This window comes from Xenopus tropicalis, chromosome 1 (assembly GCF_000004195.4).
Source record: "Xenopus tropicalis strain Nigerian chromosome 1, UCB_Xtro_10.0, whole genome shotgun sequence".
NCBI classification, from domain to species: Eukaryota; Metazoa; Chordata; class Amphibia; order Anura; family Pipidae; genus Xenopus; species Xenopus tropicalis.
This window is the reverse complement of record NC_030677.2, coordinates 177,670,470-177,688,556: the sequence shown is the minus strand read 5'-3', so window position 1 is coordinate 177,688,556 and position 18,087 is coordinate 177,670,470. Positions and strand designations below refer to the sequence as shown.

General features: G+C 39.6%; 2 protein-coding genes across 5 annotated transcripts in view; one reads left to right on the top strand and one right to left on the bottom strand.

Moving 5' to 3' along the window:
- Positions 1-9,552, bottom strand: part of kiaa0825 (uncharacterized protein KIAA0825 homolog) — a 175,586-nt gene extending 166,034 nt beyond the window's left edge. For both annotated transcript variants that reach the window (XM_002933436.5, XM_018090791.2), the window contains exon 1: positions 9,302-9,552. The gene's annotated coding sequence lies outside the window, so the exon portion shown is untranslated. The remainder of the gene's footprint in view (positions 1-9,301) is intronic.
- A 61-nt stretch (positions 9,553-9,613) lies between these two features.
- Positions 9,614-18,087, top strand: part of slf1 (SMC5-SMC6 complex localization factor 1) — a 40,852-nt gene continuing 32,378 nt past the window's right edge. The window contains exons 1-2 of one of the 3 annotated variants that reach the window (XM_018090793.2): positions 9,614-9,812; positions 17,310-17,423. In XM_018090793.2, the coding sequence (XP_017946282.1) occupies positions 9,792-9,812; positions 17,310-17,423 (135 nt within the window). In that variant the 5' untranslated portion in view covers positions 9,614-9,791. The remainder of the gene's footprint in view (positions 9,813-17,309; positions 17,424-18,087) is intronic. The other 2 variants (XM_012968376.3, XM_002933423.5) reach the window with 2 other exon arrangements.

The window sequence follows — 18,087 nt, the reverse complement described above, 5'->3', positions numbered from 1 at the left end:
AATTACTTTTATGAAAATACAGCATTATAGGCATACATATGTAGGAACTCTCATTGACTAGTAACAGTTCAGGTATTTGGTTTCCTATCCATTATAAATATGAGGTGGTCACATTTATCCACTTTTAAGTTTACAGGAAGCACATCATGAAAAAACATTTTAAATAAAATAAATACCGCAAAAAAAATTAAGTGTTTTAAAGTAATTTCAATGTAAATTACTGCTGCCCTTTACTGCCAAAAATGGCAGAAACACTATTATAGTTTATTAAAATAAGCTGCTGTGTACCTATTGGGATAGCCATTCAGACTAAAAAAAGGAAACAAGGCACAGGTTACATAGCAGTTAAGCTCTGTAGAATGCAAGGGGTGTAAATTCTTGTGTAAGAACTAAACTGATTTTATGCTACAGAACTTATCTGTTATCTGCTATTTAACCTGCCCCATTTAGACCAATTTTAACTAAAACAACTGCCCCCATGGCTACACAGCAGCTGATTTCTATAAACTATAGCAGTGTTTCTGAAGCAAACACACCTGTTTCAGCAGTTCATAATTGATGTACTTTTATTTTTATTAATATAGTGCTACATATAAGTACAAAACTATACAGCAGAACAATAAATTAATAGAAAAAACAGATGTCAATACAACATAATAAATACAACGTACAGTTACATTAAATATTAAGTACTAAGTGTTAAAAAGACAAGAGGATGGAGGTCCTTGCCCTGTCAAGTTTACAATCTTAATTACTTTAAACACTTACATTTATTATGTTACTGTTCCTGTTTTTAAACTGGGCAACAATACATTTAAAAATACGGTAAATATATTTTTTCAAAATCCATTAGCAAATTAAGTTGGCAGTATTATGTGAATGTGCTTTCAGAACCAGGTCAGGTAAAAATTTAACCCCTTCCTGACCCCCACCCAACCCTAAGACACAAAATATTGCCATTGTAGGAACCGCACCCAATATGTACCCACATATTCCGGCTCTGTGCACTATTTCCACAACGCTTTTCTGGTTTCAAGACTGGATATTTTTCAGAGCAGAGGAGGAATGTACTACCCCAGTCTTGCCCACACCCAAACCAAACCAAATTTCAACGCGCCCGTCCTGTGGGTTTCAGGTCATCAAGTAACCTGTAGCTTGGAGAAATATACTGTACATTAGCTATGTCCAGTTTTTGCAGAAGGGAACTATCAGTGGAACCCAGAAGATAAGTACTGTTAGCGCTGGGTGTTGACATTTCGCAGGTACAGAAATGTTAGAATTACATAAATAATTTGCAGCAGTAGATATGTTTGCTGAAATACTACATTTTAAGAAGACACATACTTGCTACTAAGCCCTGCAGGAGGGAGAATGAGATATCATCTTTTAAAGGCTGATGTTAAGAGCTTTAGTCGCAATTTTTTTCCCATCTATTCAATGTCGTCTTCAAAGTGAACTTTCTAGCACAGTTCAGTTTCACATAAATCACTTTAAAAGTAATTGATTTTTCTGATGAACTTGACAGTAGTTGAATAATTAGTGCTTTATTTAAAGCTTGCACATGTCACTCAAAATACATTAGGCTGCTTATAAATCGGAAGATCTTAACTCTTTAGCTGCTTTCTCTCTGCTGTGCTCAGGTAAGCATTTACAGAGATTCATGCATAATAGTGATAATGCAAGCAATGTGCTTTTTGCAACTTGATTGTTAGTACAGGTATCGGACCCCTTATCAGGTAACCCATTATCCAGAAAGTTCTGAATTATGGAAAGGCCATCTCCCATAGACTCAATTTTAATCAAATAATAAAACAGTACCTTGTACTTGATTCCAACTAACAAATAATTAATCCTTATTGGAGCCAAAACAATCCTATTGGGTTTAATTACTGTTTAAAATACTTTTATTAACAGACTTAAGGTAGGAGATCCGAATTACAGAAAGACCCCTTATCCGGAAAACCCTAGGTCCCAAGCATTCTGGATAATGGGTCCCATACCTCTATAACATAGATAAAAATATTCAGGCAATTTTTTTTCATTTATAGTTTTTCAGGCAATGTTTTTCTTATTTATGTTTTTTTTTATTATTTGCTTTCTCCTTCTGCAGGCTAAGAATTGTAACTGATGTCTGGTTGCTAAGGCTTCATTACCCTAGCAACTTGTCTGTAGTTAGGAAGTCAGAATATGGAATATGCATAGGAGAGGTATCTAAATAATTAAAAAAAAAAAAAAACAATTACAACAACAATTACACTGATGCAGAAGTCAATTGTTTTTAATGGAAGGAATGCATCCAGTAACCCAGAAATGTTTTATTCAGTGACTTGCGTGGGTGTGATCAGCATTTAGGGTTCTAACAGAAATAAGTGCTACGGGTGATTTTTTTTAAAAAAAAACTTTACCTTTAGTTGGAGCATAGGTATACTATACTATTTTTTCATTGAAGCAATTTATTTAGAGCTCCCTATCTATATTTAAACAAACAAACCCCGCCCTTTTCTAAGCAACAGCCTTTGAGCAACTCATTATCAGAGGCAGCTCCTCTGAAGTTCTAAGGGATCAGAAAGTGACAGGAAGTACTTATTTAGTCTTCAGCACCTGCTTGTTATATTGGTTTTGAGTGCGGACACACAGCTTGACCTAACCAAGAAATTTAATTTTTAGTGCAGAATTAAGACAGCCATACATAAAAGCTGCCGACATGGTCTTTCCAGACCATTTTGGAGGCTTATCAACCCGTTTATGGTGCCACTCAATTTACCTGCCCAACCAATATCTGATTGTTTTTCTTAAAAACAACTGGATCAAAATTTGGATTTGTTTTAGCCTACATGAGGTCACTTTGAACTATTCAGCAGTTACACTGCTCACTCAGATCGTATACCAGAAATAAAGACTATTTTAAGCTTTCTTGATTTTTGTAATATTGAACTCTAACATTTCATTTTTCACCGTCTCATGTCTTCTTAGTTTTATTAAAGTCAACTGTATATAATAGATACAATAACAGCTAACATTCCACAGATGCTGATGGGAAAAATCAACCAGAGTACTGAGTTTGCCAAAACTGAAACTATAGAAAAAGGAATATTAAAGTTAAACTTTAATTTTAGTAAAATGGTAAAAAATTAAAAAGAGAAAGCAATTACAAACTGAAAAATTGATTGAAAGTGTTTTGGATCTCCAACCAAAAACTGTTTTTCGCATGATGATAGAAAATATAATTCTAAGCAGCTTTCCAATATATACAATAAATACAAAATTTAGAATATTTGTTTAGCACTCTGCAAACAGTGAAGCAAAAATTTGTTCTTCTGCTCTGTAAATCATTAGCATCTTCTACTTTGTTTTAGAAATCAGGAGTTTTACTGTTTGTTTGAAAGCTGTTTACTATTACATTTTCTTTCATTAGGCAAAAATTGATTTTGAGCAGAGGACCTTTTGAACTGCAAACCATGTAACTGTTACAAGCTTGCAGGAAAAGGAACTAACTGCTAAGGAAATCTAAGGATCTATATTATATTTTATTTAAATCTTTATAATTTGTGTAATACACTTCACCAGTGACTAAAACTGCTGTTAAAGGAGAAGGAAAGGTAAAAACTAAGTAAGCTTTACCAGAAAGGTCAACCAAAAGAAACACAGGATTTCTTGCCTTATTTTGTGTAAACATGTTTTTCTGTGTCAGACTTCCTCTCAGAAAAATCCTTCATTCCTGGGCCCAGTCTGAGCAGTTCTCTCCTCTCTCCTGCCCCCCCCCCCCATAAGAATTCATAAGAATCCACTACCCCTGCCCTCTGAGCTACCAGCAGCTAGAGCTGCAGCAGGGAAGCTACTGAAACCAAGCTAAAATGGCAGCAAACAGAGGGAGCTTTTTGGCTGTTTACTCAGGCATGGTAAAGCTTTCTGCAGAATAAATATAGCATTCTAGCTTGCACTAATGTGGCTAATCTATTGGCAGTAAAATGCCAAAATGCCTTTCCTTCTCATTTAAAGTGCATTCTACTTGCACAAAGGCCCCTATAGAACATTCTTCCTAAATACATTTCAGGGGTCACAGGTCAGCATTCTTTTTTGCAGCTTTTACCACACATAAAATAGGCAGTAAGTATTTGAAGTAACTGAAATGCAATTCATGAAATTAGTATGCACAATCATTCCTCCCAACTGTCCCAATTTTCATTGGCCAGTCCTGATTTCCCTTTGATCTCCTGTACTGATACAAAGTTTCTCAAACTTAATTAGATAAGTGGGCTTTTGGCAGAGAGCCCAGAATACTCAACACCTGCTGTCATATACAATTGTAACAAATAAGATCTCTTGGGGGGAACAGAAACTTGCATCTTAAAGGGCAATTTCAGCTTTATTAACAAAACTGTACACATAAAACAAGACCTCAAAAACCCCAGAAATGTGTTCAAACTTTACATAACCTTTACACTTCACAAATTTTGTATAGTGGGAGTGGTGTTCATCAGGTGTGGTTACAAAAACTGGACGTGGTCAATGAATTTTAAATGAAACAACTCAGATGCAGTTGAAGTGCAGACTTTCAGCTTTAATTCAGTGGGGTGAACAAAACGACTGCATAAAAATGTGAGGCCACTAAAGCATTTTTTTTTTAACACAATCCCTTCATTTCAGGGGCCCAAAAGTAATTGGACAAACTGGAAATAAAATGTTCATTTCTAATGCTTGGTTGAAAACCCTTTGCTGGCAATGACAGCCTGAAGTCTTGAACTCATGGACATCACCAGATGCTGGGTTTCCTCCTTTTTAATGCTCTGCCAGGCCTTTACTGCAGCGGCTTTCAGTTTCTGTTTGTTTGTGGGCCTTTCTGTGCAAAAGTTTAGTCTTCAACAAGTGAAATGCATGCTCAATTGGGTTAAGATCAGGTGACTGACTTGGTCATTCAAGAATTTCTACTTCTTTGCTTTAATAAACTCCTGAGTTGCTTTGGCTGTGTGTTTTGGGTCATTGTCCACCTGTATCAATCAATTTGACTGCATTTAGCTGGATTTGAGCAGACAGTATGTCTCTGAACACCTCAAAATTTATTCGGCTGCTTCTGTCCTGTGTTACATCATCAATAAACACAAGTGTCCCAGTGCCACTGGCAGCCATGCACGCCCAAGGCATCACACTGCCTCCACTGTGTTTTACAGATGATGTGGTTTGCTTTGGATAATGAGCTGTTCCACGCCTTCTCCATACTTTTTTCTTGCCATCATTCTGGTATGGGTTGATCTTGGTTTAATCTGTCCAAAGAATGTTTTTCCAGAACTGTGCTGGCTTTTTTAGATGTTCTTTAGCAAAGTCCAATCTAGCCTTTCTATTCTTGAGGCTTATGAGAGGCTTGCGCCTTGCAGTGCACCCTCTGTATTTACTACCCCCTGGGTAGTGTTGTTCACTTGGTTGCCGGTAGTAAAGGGGTTTCTACAATCATCCACCACTGTTTTCTGTGGACGTCCAGGTCTTTTTGCGTTGCTGAGTTCACCAGTGCTTGCTTTCTTTCTCAGGATGTTGCCACTCCTAATATTGCAGCAATTTCTCTGATGGGTTTTTTCTGTTTTCGCAGCTTAAGGATGGCTTCTTTCACCTGCATAGAGAGCTCTTTTGACCGCATGTTGTCTGTTCACAGCAAAATCTTCCACATGCAAGGGCTCTGGCACACGGGGGAGATTAGTCGCCCGCGACAAAACTCCCTGTTCGCGGGCGACTAATCTCCCCGAGTTGCCATGACTCGCCATCCCGCCGGCGAACATGTAAGTCGCCGGCGGGATGGCACACGCGGCAGCGCGATTTCCCAAAATCGCCGAAAAAGAGTTGCGAGTCTTTTTCGGCGATTTGCGCGAAATCGCGCCGCCGTGTCTGCCATCCCGCCGGCGACTTACATGTTCGCCGGTGGGATGGCAGGGGTAGGCAACTCGGGGAGATTAGTCGCCCGCAAACAGGGATCTCCCCTGTGTGCCAGAGCCCTAAATCAACTCCAGACCTTTTATCTGCTTAATTGATAATGACTTAATGACGGACTTGCCAACACCTGCCCATGAAATAGCCTTTGAGTCAATTGTCCAATTACTTTTGAGCCCTTGAAATGAAGGGATTGTGTTAAAAAAAATGCTTTAGTGGCCTCACATTTTTATGCAGTCGTTTTGTTCACCCCAAGTCTGCACTTCAGCTGCATCTGAGTTGTTTCCTTTAAAAATTATTGTGGTAATGTACAGAACCAAAAATAGAAAAAAGTTGTCTCTGTCCAAATATTTATGGACCTAACTGTGTCTTTACAATCTTTGCAGGCCCCATACTAGGGTAAACCTATGTATGCTGGGCATCAAGCTACCCTGTAGACCCCTGGCATTCATATTTAGGATGTTTTATGGTGGTAGCTAATGGTATCTGGGAGATAAAATGCCATAATATGGAAGCTTTGAAGCAATTTTAAGACATTTCATCAAAACAGCTACGTAGGAAAGCTTTGCGATTTGGTAGTTTGGAATAAAAAGACATATGGTATTCACCCATTATGGATTTGGGAAAATATGTACTTTCCAAAAAGATGTGGCTATGCACATTGCAGTTCAGCAGACCCCACTAATATTTAAGGTGTTTTATTATGGTGGTACCTTATAACATGTAAAATGTAAAATAAGTGATTTTCCAAAATGTACAAAAATGTATATAAATTGAGAAAAGCATTGCAGTTGGGTAGTTTGTAATATTTATTATTATCCTTTATTTATATAGATTCAACATATTCCACAGTGCTCTACAGAGATTATACTGTACATCATTCACATTAGTCTCTGCCCCAGAGGAGCTTTGTCAAACTTTTTTTTTTTCTAAAACTTGAAAATTTGGCAATGGATTGCTAGGAGTGTTTGCCCTACACAAATCAGAAATCTCTATCAAACTATACAATTTCCATATTGCCATGTTCAGAACACATGGGACTTTCACATCAAGGTGTTTATATGGATCACATGTATTTATGAGTATTTCAGTTGTCTTTGTGCTTGAGATTTTTTGATGTAATAGGAAGTATAGTTAATCACATAATTATATGTTGTATATCTATTACCTAGATATCATGATGTTGTCACTTCCTGTACTAGCCTTTTTAAATTCCTGGAACAAGCCTATAGCATTTTTTTAAAGGGGTGGTTCACCTATAAGATTTTAGTATAAGATTTAGTATTACTTTTAGTATGTTATAGAATGTACCATTCCTAGCAACTTTGCAAATTCATAATTTATTTTAGTTATTGATTTATTTGCCTTCATGTTTTCATCTTTTACATGGGGATCACTGATCATTTTATTTTTATTGTTACGTTTTATTCCTTATATTCATATTCCAGTCTTTCGTTCACACCACTGCCTGGTTGCTAAGGTAAAAAAAAGACCCTAGTAACCAGATAGCTGATGAAATTCCAAACTGGAGAGCTGCTAAACAAAAAGCTAAATAACTGAAAAACTACAAAAAATAAAAAGTGAAAACCAGCTGCTAATTGTCTCAGAATAGCAATGTTTATATCATATAAAAATGTAATTTTAAAGGGGGCCCGTCACCTTAAGAAATAATTCCAAATTGTTTTCTATTGTGTTTGTCAAGCAAAATAAACTTTACTTACACTGTATAAATTATTTGAATCTTATTTTCTTCAGCCTTGGAATTCACAATTGCAGCAAGCAGACAGGTGCCATTTTGTGGACGCTGTTATCAAAGCAGGCATTGCATCCTGCCAAAATCTTGTTTCTGTGCCAGTATGGGGGGATCTGATGCCCATATCCATGCACTGGTTACAAAATGACATGGTGAGGAGGGAGGGGGGATGTGAGGAGTGCAGCAACATCTAAAAAGTTCTGAATTGAAAGTGAAAGTAACTGTCTGCCCCACCTCTATGCCTAAGGCATAGAGGAGGGGCAGGCAATATATGATTGACAGCTGGGATTTTTAAATGCTTTTATAATAGGTATGGATGTGGTAATGAAAAAATGAATTTGAGTTTGATGTTTAATTTGAAAAGGGCTTTTATTATACAGCTTTTTATGTCTGGGTGACAGGTCCACTTTAAGGTGAACAACCCCTTTAAGCTTGATAAAGGGTACACTGTATGCCTGAAACGTTGCTGGACATTTTATGCTGAAAAGGTCATTGCTGGATTGAACACACACACTTTGATGTATTGTGTGCCACCTGGTCTTGTTTTAAAGACTTTATACATACAGTTTGATGAACTGGTCTTTACATAATGTGGAGCAAAGCTGTCCAGCCACACACCAGTGGTAGTGTCCTGCATGATTCAAGACAGGTACAACTGTGCCCAACCCAGATCTGCAACCTGACCTGGACCTGCCTACTCGCTTTGCCCCTTTCCCAGACACGCTACCCAATGCTATCTGCAAGGGGTTAACTTTAAACTTTGAAACTTGCACTTATTTATATTTGTAAAAGGGGTTAACTTTAACTTTAGTCTGATCCACAGCCATCACTGGGGACCAAAAGTGATGTCACTCTGGGAGGTGGATCAACCAGGTTGGGGGTGGGGGGAGGTGGACTTTGCTTTGGACAGGGAGTGCGGAGATTAAATCCCCTATCTACATGGTTTGGGTATCAATATTTTCCGCCAGAAAACACTTTGCTACTATTTCATGGGTACCTGACCTGATGTAGGACTCTAACCCAAGTCTGCTCAAGGATAGGGTGGCAATATAATTCCAACCTTCTGGTGGGGGTCAGGTGGTGACATCACTCAGGCTCCAAGGGGTGGGGCAATAAGGTCATGGGGTGGGGAAATGGGCGGAGCAGAGACGGGCCTGTGCTTATAAAGAGGTAATCTAGCAGCAGAGATGGTCAGAGTAGGGAGGGATTCATAGTGCGTTACAAGTTTACTGGCAAGTACATTGCAGATAAATATGAAATCTCTGCCCTAGCTGGGGATTTAGCGGAGGGTTGGCAACAATATAAATGTTCCTGTCACCTGAAACATGTAGCAAGACTAAATGAAGCCATTGTGCCTTCCCCAGAGCCCTGCTTCTCCAGTGAAGAGACTGATCATTTGCCCTCTTGTCTGTCAGGTGATTCTGGCAGTGAAACAGGAAGAATGTACAGTAATGGCGCTGTAAGCAGCATGTGCGGCTGCAGGTAGATTTCAGACAAGGATGTGGGTTGTATTTTAGAATTTGTCTTTGTTGTTTTCTCCTATTGATGACGTATGACATCAGTATGACTGTGCAACAGTATATTACAAATACGCGTCACAGTAAAGGAGAAGCAAAGGTATAAAGTCAATACCTTCCCAGTAGACAGTCCTCTTGTGGATGTTCTTAAGCGCTGCATAGACTTCGCCTTTATCCGTAATATAACTAAAAAACTGTCACAAATAAGCTCCGTTCTTCATACTTAACTGCGGCCATTTTCGACCCCCGTGACGTCACACCAAATTGCGCTGAATGAGTCTGCGTATGCGCCGATTTGTTTTCCAGCTCGCCCACTATTCTCCTACATAGCTTTGAAAAGCAGAGCGGGAGCGCCTTAGAACCAAGCGTCGCCATAGAAACGCGACGCTTGCTTCCTCATTGGTCAGTTTATTACCTTAGGCGGGGCTTCTGGGGGTCAGCCGTGACACGTGGGATAGTCATGTGGCCTGCGCGTCATCACTTGGCGAAACTTGGGGGATTTACCAGCAGGAACCCGGGGTACAATAGTTGGCGCTTGTGCTAACTCAGGGACAGGGGAGGAAGTCCCGCCTCATCGCCCTAATCTATGGCGTTAAGTCTTTCGGATGAATGTTCAGCGCTGCGCAGTAAGTTCTGTATGCTCTAATTACAAACACATTCATTTGTAGGCTACGGATTATCAATACGCACTGATAGGAACATAAACTGGCAACGGGATGGCTTTAGCTCCGCCCAATGTGTGTGTTTGATTTGCTTCTCAGTTGTGTTTCAGTTTGGATCCAGACTGACATTTCCTGAACCCTTACTTATAAAGTCAAGGGATGGGCAGAGATGTAGTTCATACACTGGGTGACAGGAGCATGACGGGTCTCAGTGAGGGAATAGGTTGCCTTTGGCCTGTACTTGTCTCCACATTAGCAATGGCACTTTGCTGCTTTTCTTATCTAATAATAAACTTGTGCTGAAACTTCTTTCCTTGCAAATAATGTGTGTTTAGCTTCATCAAAGCAACAAAAATATGTCTATGTAACAGGAGAGGAGGGTGTTAAAGGGAAACTAAACCCTAAAAATGAAATATGTAGGGATGCACCAAAGCCAGGATTGGGCTAGGGATTTGGCCAAGATTCTGCCTTTTTCAGCAGGATTTGGATTTGTCGAATTCCACATACCTGGCCGAACTGAATCCGAATGCTTAAAATCACATGACTTGAAGTCTTATAAACACAGAAGTTGACATTTATCACCACATGCTCTTTAACCCTTCTGTGGCCTAATTTGCATAGGCAGCCTAAAGGCTCAGCATCTCTAGAGTAGTTATGATTGAAGACTTAAGTAGCTCCCCATCTTGGACACTCTAGTTGGGAACTTCTGCAACTATCTGGTTGCTAGGGTTCTGTTTACCTTAGCAACCAGGCAATGGTTGAAAAGAGAGACTGGAATATGAATAGGAGTGGGATTGAAAAGTAAGATAAGGAATAAGAAGAAACAACAATAATAATAATAATAACATTATAAGATGGTAAACTCATAGTTTTTAGCTTCGGGGGTCAGTGACCCCCATTTGAAAACTGTAAAGATGTAGGATTGGAAGGCAAATAATTTGCAATCTATAAAAAAATAAATAATGAAGACTAATTGCAAAGTTTCAAGGAATAGACTATAACTTACAATTCTATAACTTACTAAAAGTTAAATGAGAACTATATCCCCAGGCTATAAATGCCCCTTAACTTTCACTGCCTTGACTCCCCTAACCTCTCCCTTATGGCATAGTTTCTAAGTTTATCAACTGTCCCTATCGCTAACCCCTAGCTAAAACAGCAGAGTAGCACAGCTGCGTACCTGGCTGACATCTTTGCAACTAAATATCTTCAGGTCTCACCTCTGACACGGACCTTGCATGCTCAGTTTAAGCCGATTTCCAGCTACCACCAACTGCGCAAGCAGGGTTCGTATTGAGTATAAGTCATATAAGACTGTTCAGTTGCAAAGGAGATGTCGGCCAGGTACGCAGCTGCACTACTCTGCTGTTTTAGCTTGGGGTTAGCGATAGGGGCAGTTGTTAAACTAAGCGATAAGGGAGAGGTGAGGGGGTCAAGGCAGTGATAGTTAAGGGGGCTTTTATATCCTGGGGGTATAGTTCTCCTTTAATGTAAAGGTGAACCACCCATTTAATAGTGGACTTCTCTTATACCAAGGATCCCCAACGTTTTATACCCGTGAGCCACATTCAAATGGAAAAAGTATTGGGGAGCAACACAAGCATGAAAATAGGTTCCTGGGGGTCACAATAAGAGCTATAATTGGCTACTTATTAGCCCCTATGTGGACTGGCAGCCTAGAGAAGGCTCTGCTTGGCATTATGCTTTTTATGCAACCAAAACTTGCCTCCTTACCAAAAATTAAAAAATGAGCACCTGTTTCGAGGCCACTGGAAGCAACATCCAAGGGGTTGGTGAGCAACATTTTGCTCCTGAGCCACTGGTTGGGGAACACTTATACATTTCAAACTCTAGAGCTGCAGAACCACATGTGAAATAATAAAACCATACATAATGAGCAATATATGGTCATTTAAGATAGTATTAGAATACCGAGGGCTATATAATACTAAGGTAATTTCAAGTGCCCCTTTATAGGAGAACGAAACCCTAAAAATGAATATAGCTAGAAATGCCACGTTTTGTATACTAAACCGACTGCACTAACCAAAAGTTTCAGCATCTCTATAGTAGTAATGATATAGCTCTTTACAGTTATCACAGGAGCTCCCCACCTTGGATTCTGTTAGAACTGTCCAGGGCAGTGCACATGTTCTGTGTCATATAAACTGATGCTACAGGTGTGATTATTAATTTCTGACACGAATTGCACTGGTTTCAGAGCTGCCATGTTATGTGAATCCAGATGAATTACTTAGCCTTATACTGTTACATTTATATTCTATCTATATACAGTATATTGTGAGTGGGTCCCTAAGCTCAGTAAGTGACAGCAGCACAGAGCATGTGCAGGGAATCAGCAGAAAAGAAGTTGGGGAGCTACTGGGGCATATTTGGAGGCACAGATCATCTCTGCTTTTCCAGCCGCCCTTCCCGCCCACGACCTAACTGTGCCTCACTTCCGCCTACAGGAGCGGCTATTTATATATGTGTGTCTGCCTTTCCCTGCCCCCTCCATGATGTCAGAGATGGGCGAGTGGGGTGTGGGTATAAAAATAGCCACAGAGCAGTGGGCCGGGTTGGGAGAAGGCGGGTTAGGGTAGGGTGCAGGTCAAATTTTTGCCAACCCGCACATCACTAATAGAAAGAGGTAAATGCTGTAATGGCTCTCCACAAATCTATAATACTTAGACCTTTTAATATAAAACAGGACATTTTTTGCAGAGAAATAGTTTATTTGCGGGTACTCAGTCAGCATACAAACTTTATGAGGTCCATCACCAAAACATATTTTTTGAATAATGAAAGAAAATGTAATTCTTAGCAAATTTACAATATGCAATGATGAAAGCTGAATTCTGATGTGTCAGATTCAGATGCAACATAAAAAAAAACATTGATTTGTAATTTAAGGGCAAGCAAACAGTTAAAACAAGCAGGTAGCATTGTGACAGTCTACGTTCAACATGTACAATGCACTTATTGCTCCCCTGAAGTTAGCTTTGAGTATCTCTTCTCACCGGCCCTGGGTTATGAGCAAGCGCAGTACAGTTAATTAATGTGCGCATCCCTTCATTTCACTGATGTTCTCTATTCCGTGATAATGCACAGTCAGGTGGTATAGTAGCACTTTGGGTACATTATGGAATAACTTTGATGATGATTTTTGCTGAATCATTACCTGCATTAGCACTAGCGATCAAAAAAAGAACATAAATGCATATACAGGTACGGGACCTGTTATCCAGAATGCTCGGGACCTAAGGTTTTCTAGATAAGGGGCCTTTCTGTCATTTGGAGCACAATAATTTAAGGCTACTAAAAATAATTTAAACATTAAGTAAACCCATTTGAATTGTTATGCCACCGATAATGAATAATTATATCTAAGTTGGGATTAAAGGAACATGTGTATAAAAGGAACTACAGTATAATGTACTGTTGCAACTGGTGTATTTGCTTTAGAAACATTACTATAGTTTAGTACAGTGCTGTCCAACTTCTGTTGTACCGAGGGCCGGAATTTTTCCGACCTACGTGGTGGAGGGCCGATAATGGAAGCCAGTTTTGACCACTCCCCTTTTTGAAACCGCACCCACTTGAAACCACACCCATGTTATCACATGACCATACCCATATTAATGGTTGTAGTACAGCAAAAACCTGCCATACTCTGCCTGCCCTACCCTGCCTGTGTGCCATACTCTGCCTGTCCTACCCTGCCTTTGTGTGTGCCATACTCTGCCTGCCCTACCCTGCCTGTGTGCCATACTTTCACTGTGTGTGCCATTCTTGGCTGGTTTGTGCCAAACTTGGCCTGTGTGTGCCATACTCTGCCTGCCCTACTCTGGCTGTGTGTGCCATACTCTGCCTTCCCTACCCTGCCTGTGTTTGCCATACTCTGCCTTCCCTACCCTGCCTGTGTGTGCCATACTCTGCTTGCCCTATGCTGCCTGTATGGCACACACAGGCAGCCTACAGTGACACAATGCTGGCACTGCTCCTACAGTCTGCACAATAACTATATATTAAAAAACTTTTTAATTGCAGTACCACCTCAGTATATGTTCTTTTTGTAGTGTGCAGGGATTATTTGTGGGTTTCTACTGCTCCTGAGGTGTGAACAGGGGAACAATGGGGGTGATTACAGCCTGAGCCTGAGGTGTGAACACTGCAGGGGGTGAACAATGCAGAGATTAAAAGGTGTGAACAGTACAGGGGATTACATATTTAAACAATACAGCCTGATTACAGCCTGAATCTGAGGTGAGAACCATGCAGGGGGGGCAGTTAATCACAGTACTGATACCATTTAAAGCTTACACAAAGGTAAACCATCAAAGCAGCCAGACAGGTGGGGGGCCACACAGAGGGGGGTCGCGGGCCGCATGCGGCCCGCGGGCCGCCAGTTGGACAGCACTGGTTTAGTAAATGAAGCTGCTGTGTAGCCATGGGGGCAGCCATTTAAAAGAGAAAAGGCACAGGTTACATTAGAGCTGGGCGGTATGACCAAAAATTTATATCACGGTATTTTTCAAAATTATATCGGTGTCACGGTATTTGACTGTTTTTTTTTTTCCATGCATGATTAGGTGTTAACCCCATTTCCTAATAAATTAGAGAATAATTACTGCAGTATTGAAAATCAGAGTCAGGCAAGCGAAGGATCGGCAACAGAAAGTCGCAAGATAAATCAGGCAGGCTTAGTTTCCCAGGCAAGGCCGCAGACAACATAGCACAGGAGGAGGCGTTTGATAGCTTTAAATACCCCCCATGCATGCGCAGAACCGGCCATATCGCCCAGCCCTAGGTTACATAGCAGATAACAGAAAAGTTCTGTACAATACATGTTTTATCTGTTATCTGCTATGTAACCTGTGCCTTTTCTCCTTTTTCCAGCTTGAATGGCTGCCCCCATGGCTACACAGCAACTTTTTATATAAACTATAGAAGTGTTTCTAAAGCAAATGTGCAAATTTTACCAGTGCAGGGCAACAGTGCATTGTATTATGATTACTTAAAAACATTCTTATTTTTTGGTGTTACTGTTCCTTTAAGTACATGGTACTGTTTAATTATTGCAGAAAAAAAGGAAATCATTTTTAAAAATTTTAATTATATCATTAAAAAGGAGTCTATGGGAGATAGCTGCAGTTTCTAAACATAAAGCACATTAAGCTTTCATTCTCCTTTCATGTACAGGTATAAGATCCATTATCCAGAAAGTTCTGACTTACGGAAAGGCCATCTCCCATAGACTCCATTATAAGCAAATAATTCTAATTTTTCAACATGATTTCCTTTTTCTCTGTAATAATAAAACAGTACCTTGTACTTGATCCCAACTAAGATATAATTACCGTATAAGCCGAGTTTTCTAGCACTAAAAATGTGCTAAAAAAGGAACCCTCGGCTTATACTCGAGGCAAGTAGTAAATGAATTATACCTTGCATTTGGTGGGGCGTATTTGGCCGTATTGCCTGTCAAACCGGCAATCCGTCATGTTTGCATTTGGCGCGCCGTATGCCCTCTACATCCTCTGTATTTGTATTCCATTTCAAACTGGCCGTCGCGCACATGTCACTGGACTGGCTTGAACTCTGTATGCTGCTTATACAATAGAACTGGGGGAAATTATATCATGGTACCGTCGCCGTAATCCCTTTCAAACCGGCCGTCGCACAGGGGGTTGGTGGTTGCGCGCAGCGTGACGTGTGCATGCGCGACGGCCGGTTTGAAAGGGATTACGGCGATGGTACCATGATATAATTTCCCCCAGTTCTATTGTTCAAGTCAGTCCAGCTCTAACTTCAACTCTGTGTGCCCCTGGTCAGCAGTCGCTAGAGAAAGGACATCAAGATGCATAAGATTGCAGCTGCCATCTGTGTTTTATTAACAGGTACAGCAATCTAGGCTCTGCTGTGGAGCATTTTATAAATTCTAGTGAAACCAGAAGTTTCCAGGTTGACTAGTAACTTTATTTGGTAGAAATTGATGCCATATGCATCTATAACGATTTGTAAATAGCTGTCCTGTAATAGCTGTAAATAGCGACTGCCGGTTTGAAAGGGAATACGGTGCGCCAAATACAGAGAATGTGGAGCTTCTGAAGCGAGTCAGTGCAGCAGCCAGTGTTGTCAGTCAGGCACTGAATGATCTCCCTTCAACATGTTCTTCAGTTTGTCGTGGTATGACCAGGCTACTGACACCATCATATCAGTCACTGAGAGTATCTTCAGCTCCATGGGGGATGCAGGTAAATGTCATTGGCTTATTGTATTTTAGACAACTTGCTTCCTTTAATGCTTTTAATGCATTAGAGTGTGCTGATATTGGGGGAGAAGCATTCAGAAATAGTTATGGAATTTAGATTTTAATTACTTTCCTCCCTCAAACCGATGGGCAGTTTGAAAGGGAATACGGCACGCCAAATGCAAGGTATGATTCATTTACTACTTGCCAAAGTCACTATATCATATATAGCCAGGCAGCAAGAGGAACAAGTCAGTCACATGCAATTGTCAATTTAACTCGTATAGGTATTGGATAGGTAATACGGCGCTGCCCTTACTACTCGGACACAAGCTAGTGTGCAGGTGTGTTAAAAGAAATGGATGCCTAGGCTTATACTCGAGTCAATAAGTTTTTCCAGTTTTCTTAGGTAAAATTAGGTACCTCTGCTTATATTCGGATCGGCTTATACTCGAGTATATACGGTAATCCTTATTGGGGGCTAAACAAGCCTATTGGGTTTAAATGACATTTAAATGATTTTTTAGTAGACTTGAGGTATGGAGATCCAAATTACAGAAAGATCCCTTATATAGAAAGCCCCAGGTCCCGAGCATTCTGAATAACAGTTCCTATACCTGTATTCTGTAAAGTTGCATAGAATTACCTTTTCTTTCATTATGCAAATAAAACAGTTTTTGGGTGGGCATTTTGACTTCAATGATCTTCAAGTAAATATTAAAGCCCCTCTTTATGGACTGAGAATTTATAATTGGTTAATTTGTATGCTTGCGACAAACATTTATGCAATATTCAATCTCTTTAACTACTGGTAATTAACTGAATGTTTATCTTATTTATTTATTGTTTTATGTTATTGGCCAGCAACAGTAATTTTTTATATAATAAGGGAATGACCTGTTTTAATCTAATGAACCCCATCTCCGTAATCTGTATTTAATACATTTATACGTGTTTGATATTAAAATATGTTGTCGTTTTCTTAGTTTGATTTCAATAAATTTATTTTTTATTTCCCATGAGTCCACAGGTTTTTGGGGTGTCCGGTACCTTGGTTGTAACCCTTTGTATCATTGTTCTTGTTTGCAACTCTGACTATGTGGATACAACTGATATATATTTCAAGAACAAATTATCAACTCTGTTAGGGAAAAAAAACTGTAAATGTAAGTCTGTGTTTAATTTACAATGCGTTATTTAATTTGCAGATGGAAGTAACTTCAAGGAAACGTATTATTCAGTTCACGGGATTCAGGGACAAAGAAAAAGAATCTCTTGTTGAGCTGCTGTTTAAACTTGATTGTATATTTATTGACACTGAGGTAATCATACATTTGTATTATCATGCATGTTTTTTTGGTATGAAGGCAATGTTGCATTGATTAGAACAGACTTGCCCATCTGGCTTTCTGATGCTCGAGTGTTTGTATGACACAGCATTTCCATGTGCTATAGATCTGAGCTTTGGCTTGGCCTTTACAGAATTCTTCAGCTAGAATGTTTAGGGTAATTGCCATGTTTCAAGGTCCTCTTTTGATTGAGCTTTAATCTCCTGGCAGATGGTCTCACCCTCAGCCACACTCTGTACAAAAACCATGATTTTACAGTTTTTCATGAATCTTCGTGTACTTAAAGATGAAAAAAATAAACAACCAGGAAACTTCTTAAAGCACAAATTGGAAACAAAATTGATTCAATCTGCCTAGGACAACTCCAATTGATTTCTACATGTTTTTTACACAAAAAGTTAAAAAAAAAACAACAAATAATCGTGAAAAAAAATACAAACGTTAGTAAATGCCCCCCATAGTCTTAATGAAAGAGAAGCAGCACACTTGATTTATTTTGAAAAAGTGCCCAAAAGTGATTTATTGACTTACAGTGGCAAATATACTTATCTTTCATTAAGACCCTACCCAAAGGTTGACACCATAGATCAAACAGATTCCTAAAGTCACACAAAATGTAGAGTTGCCGCAGTTTCAC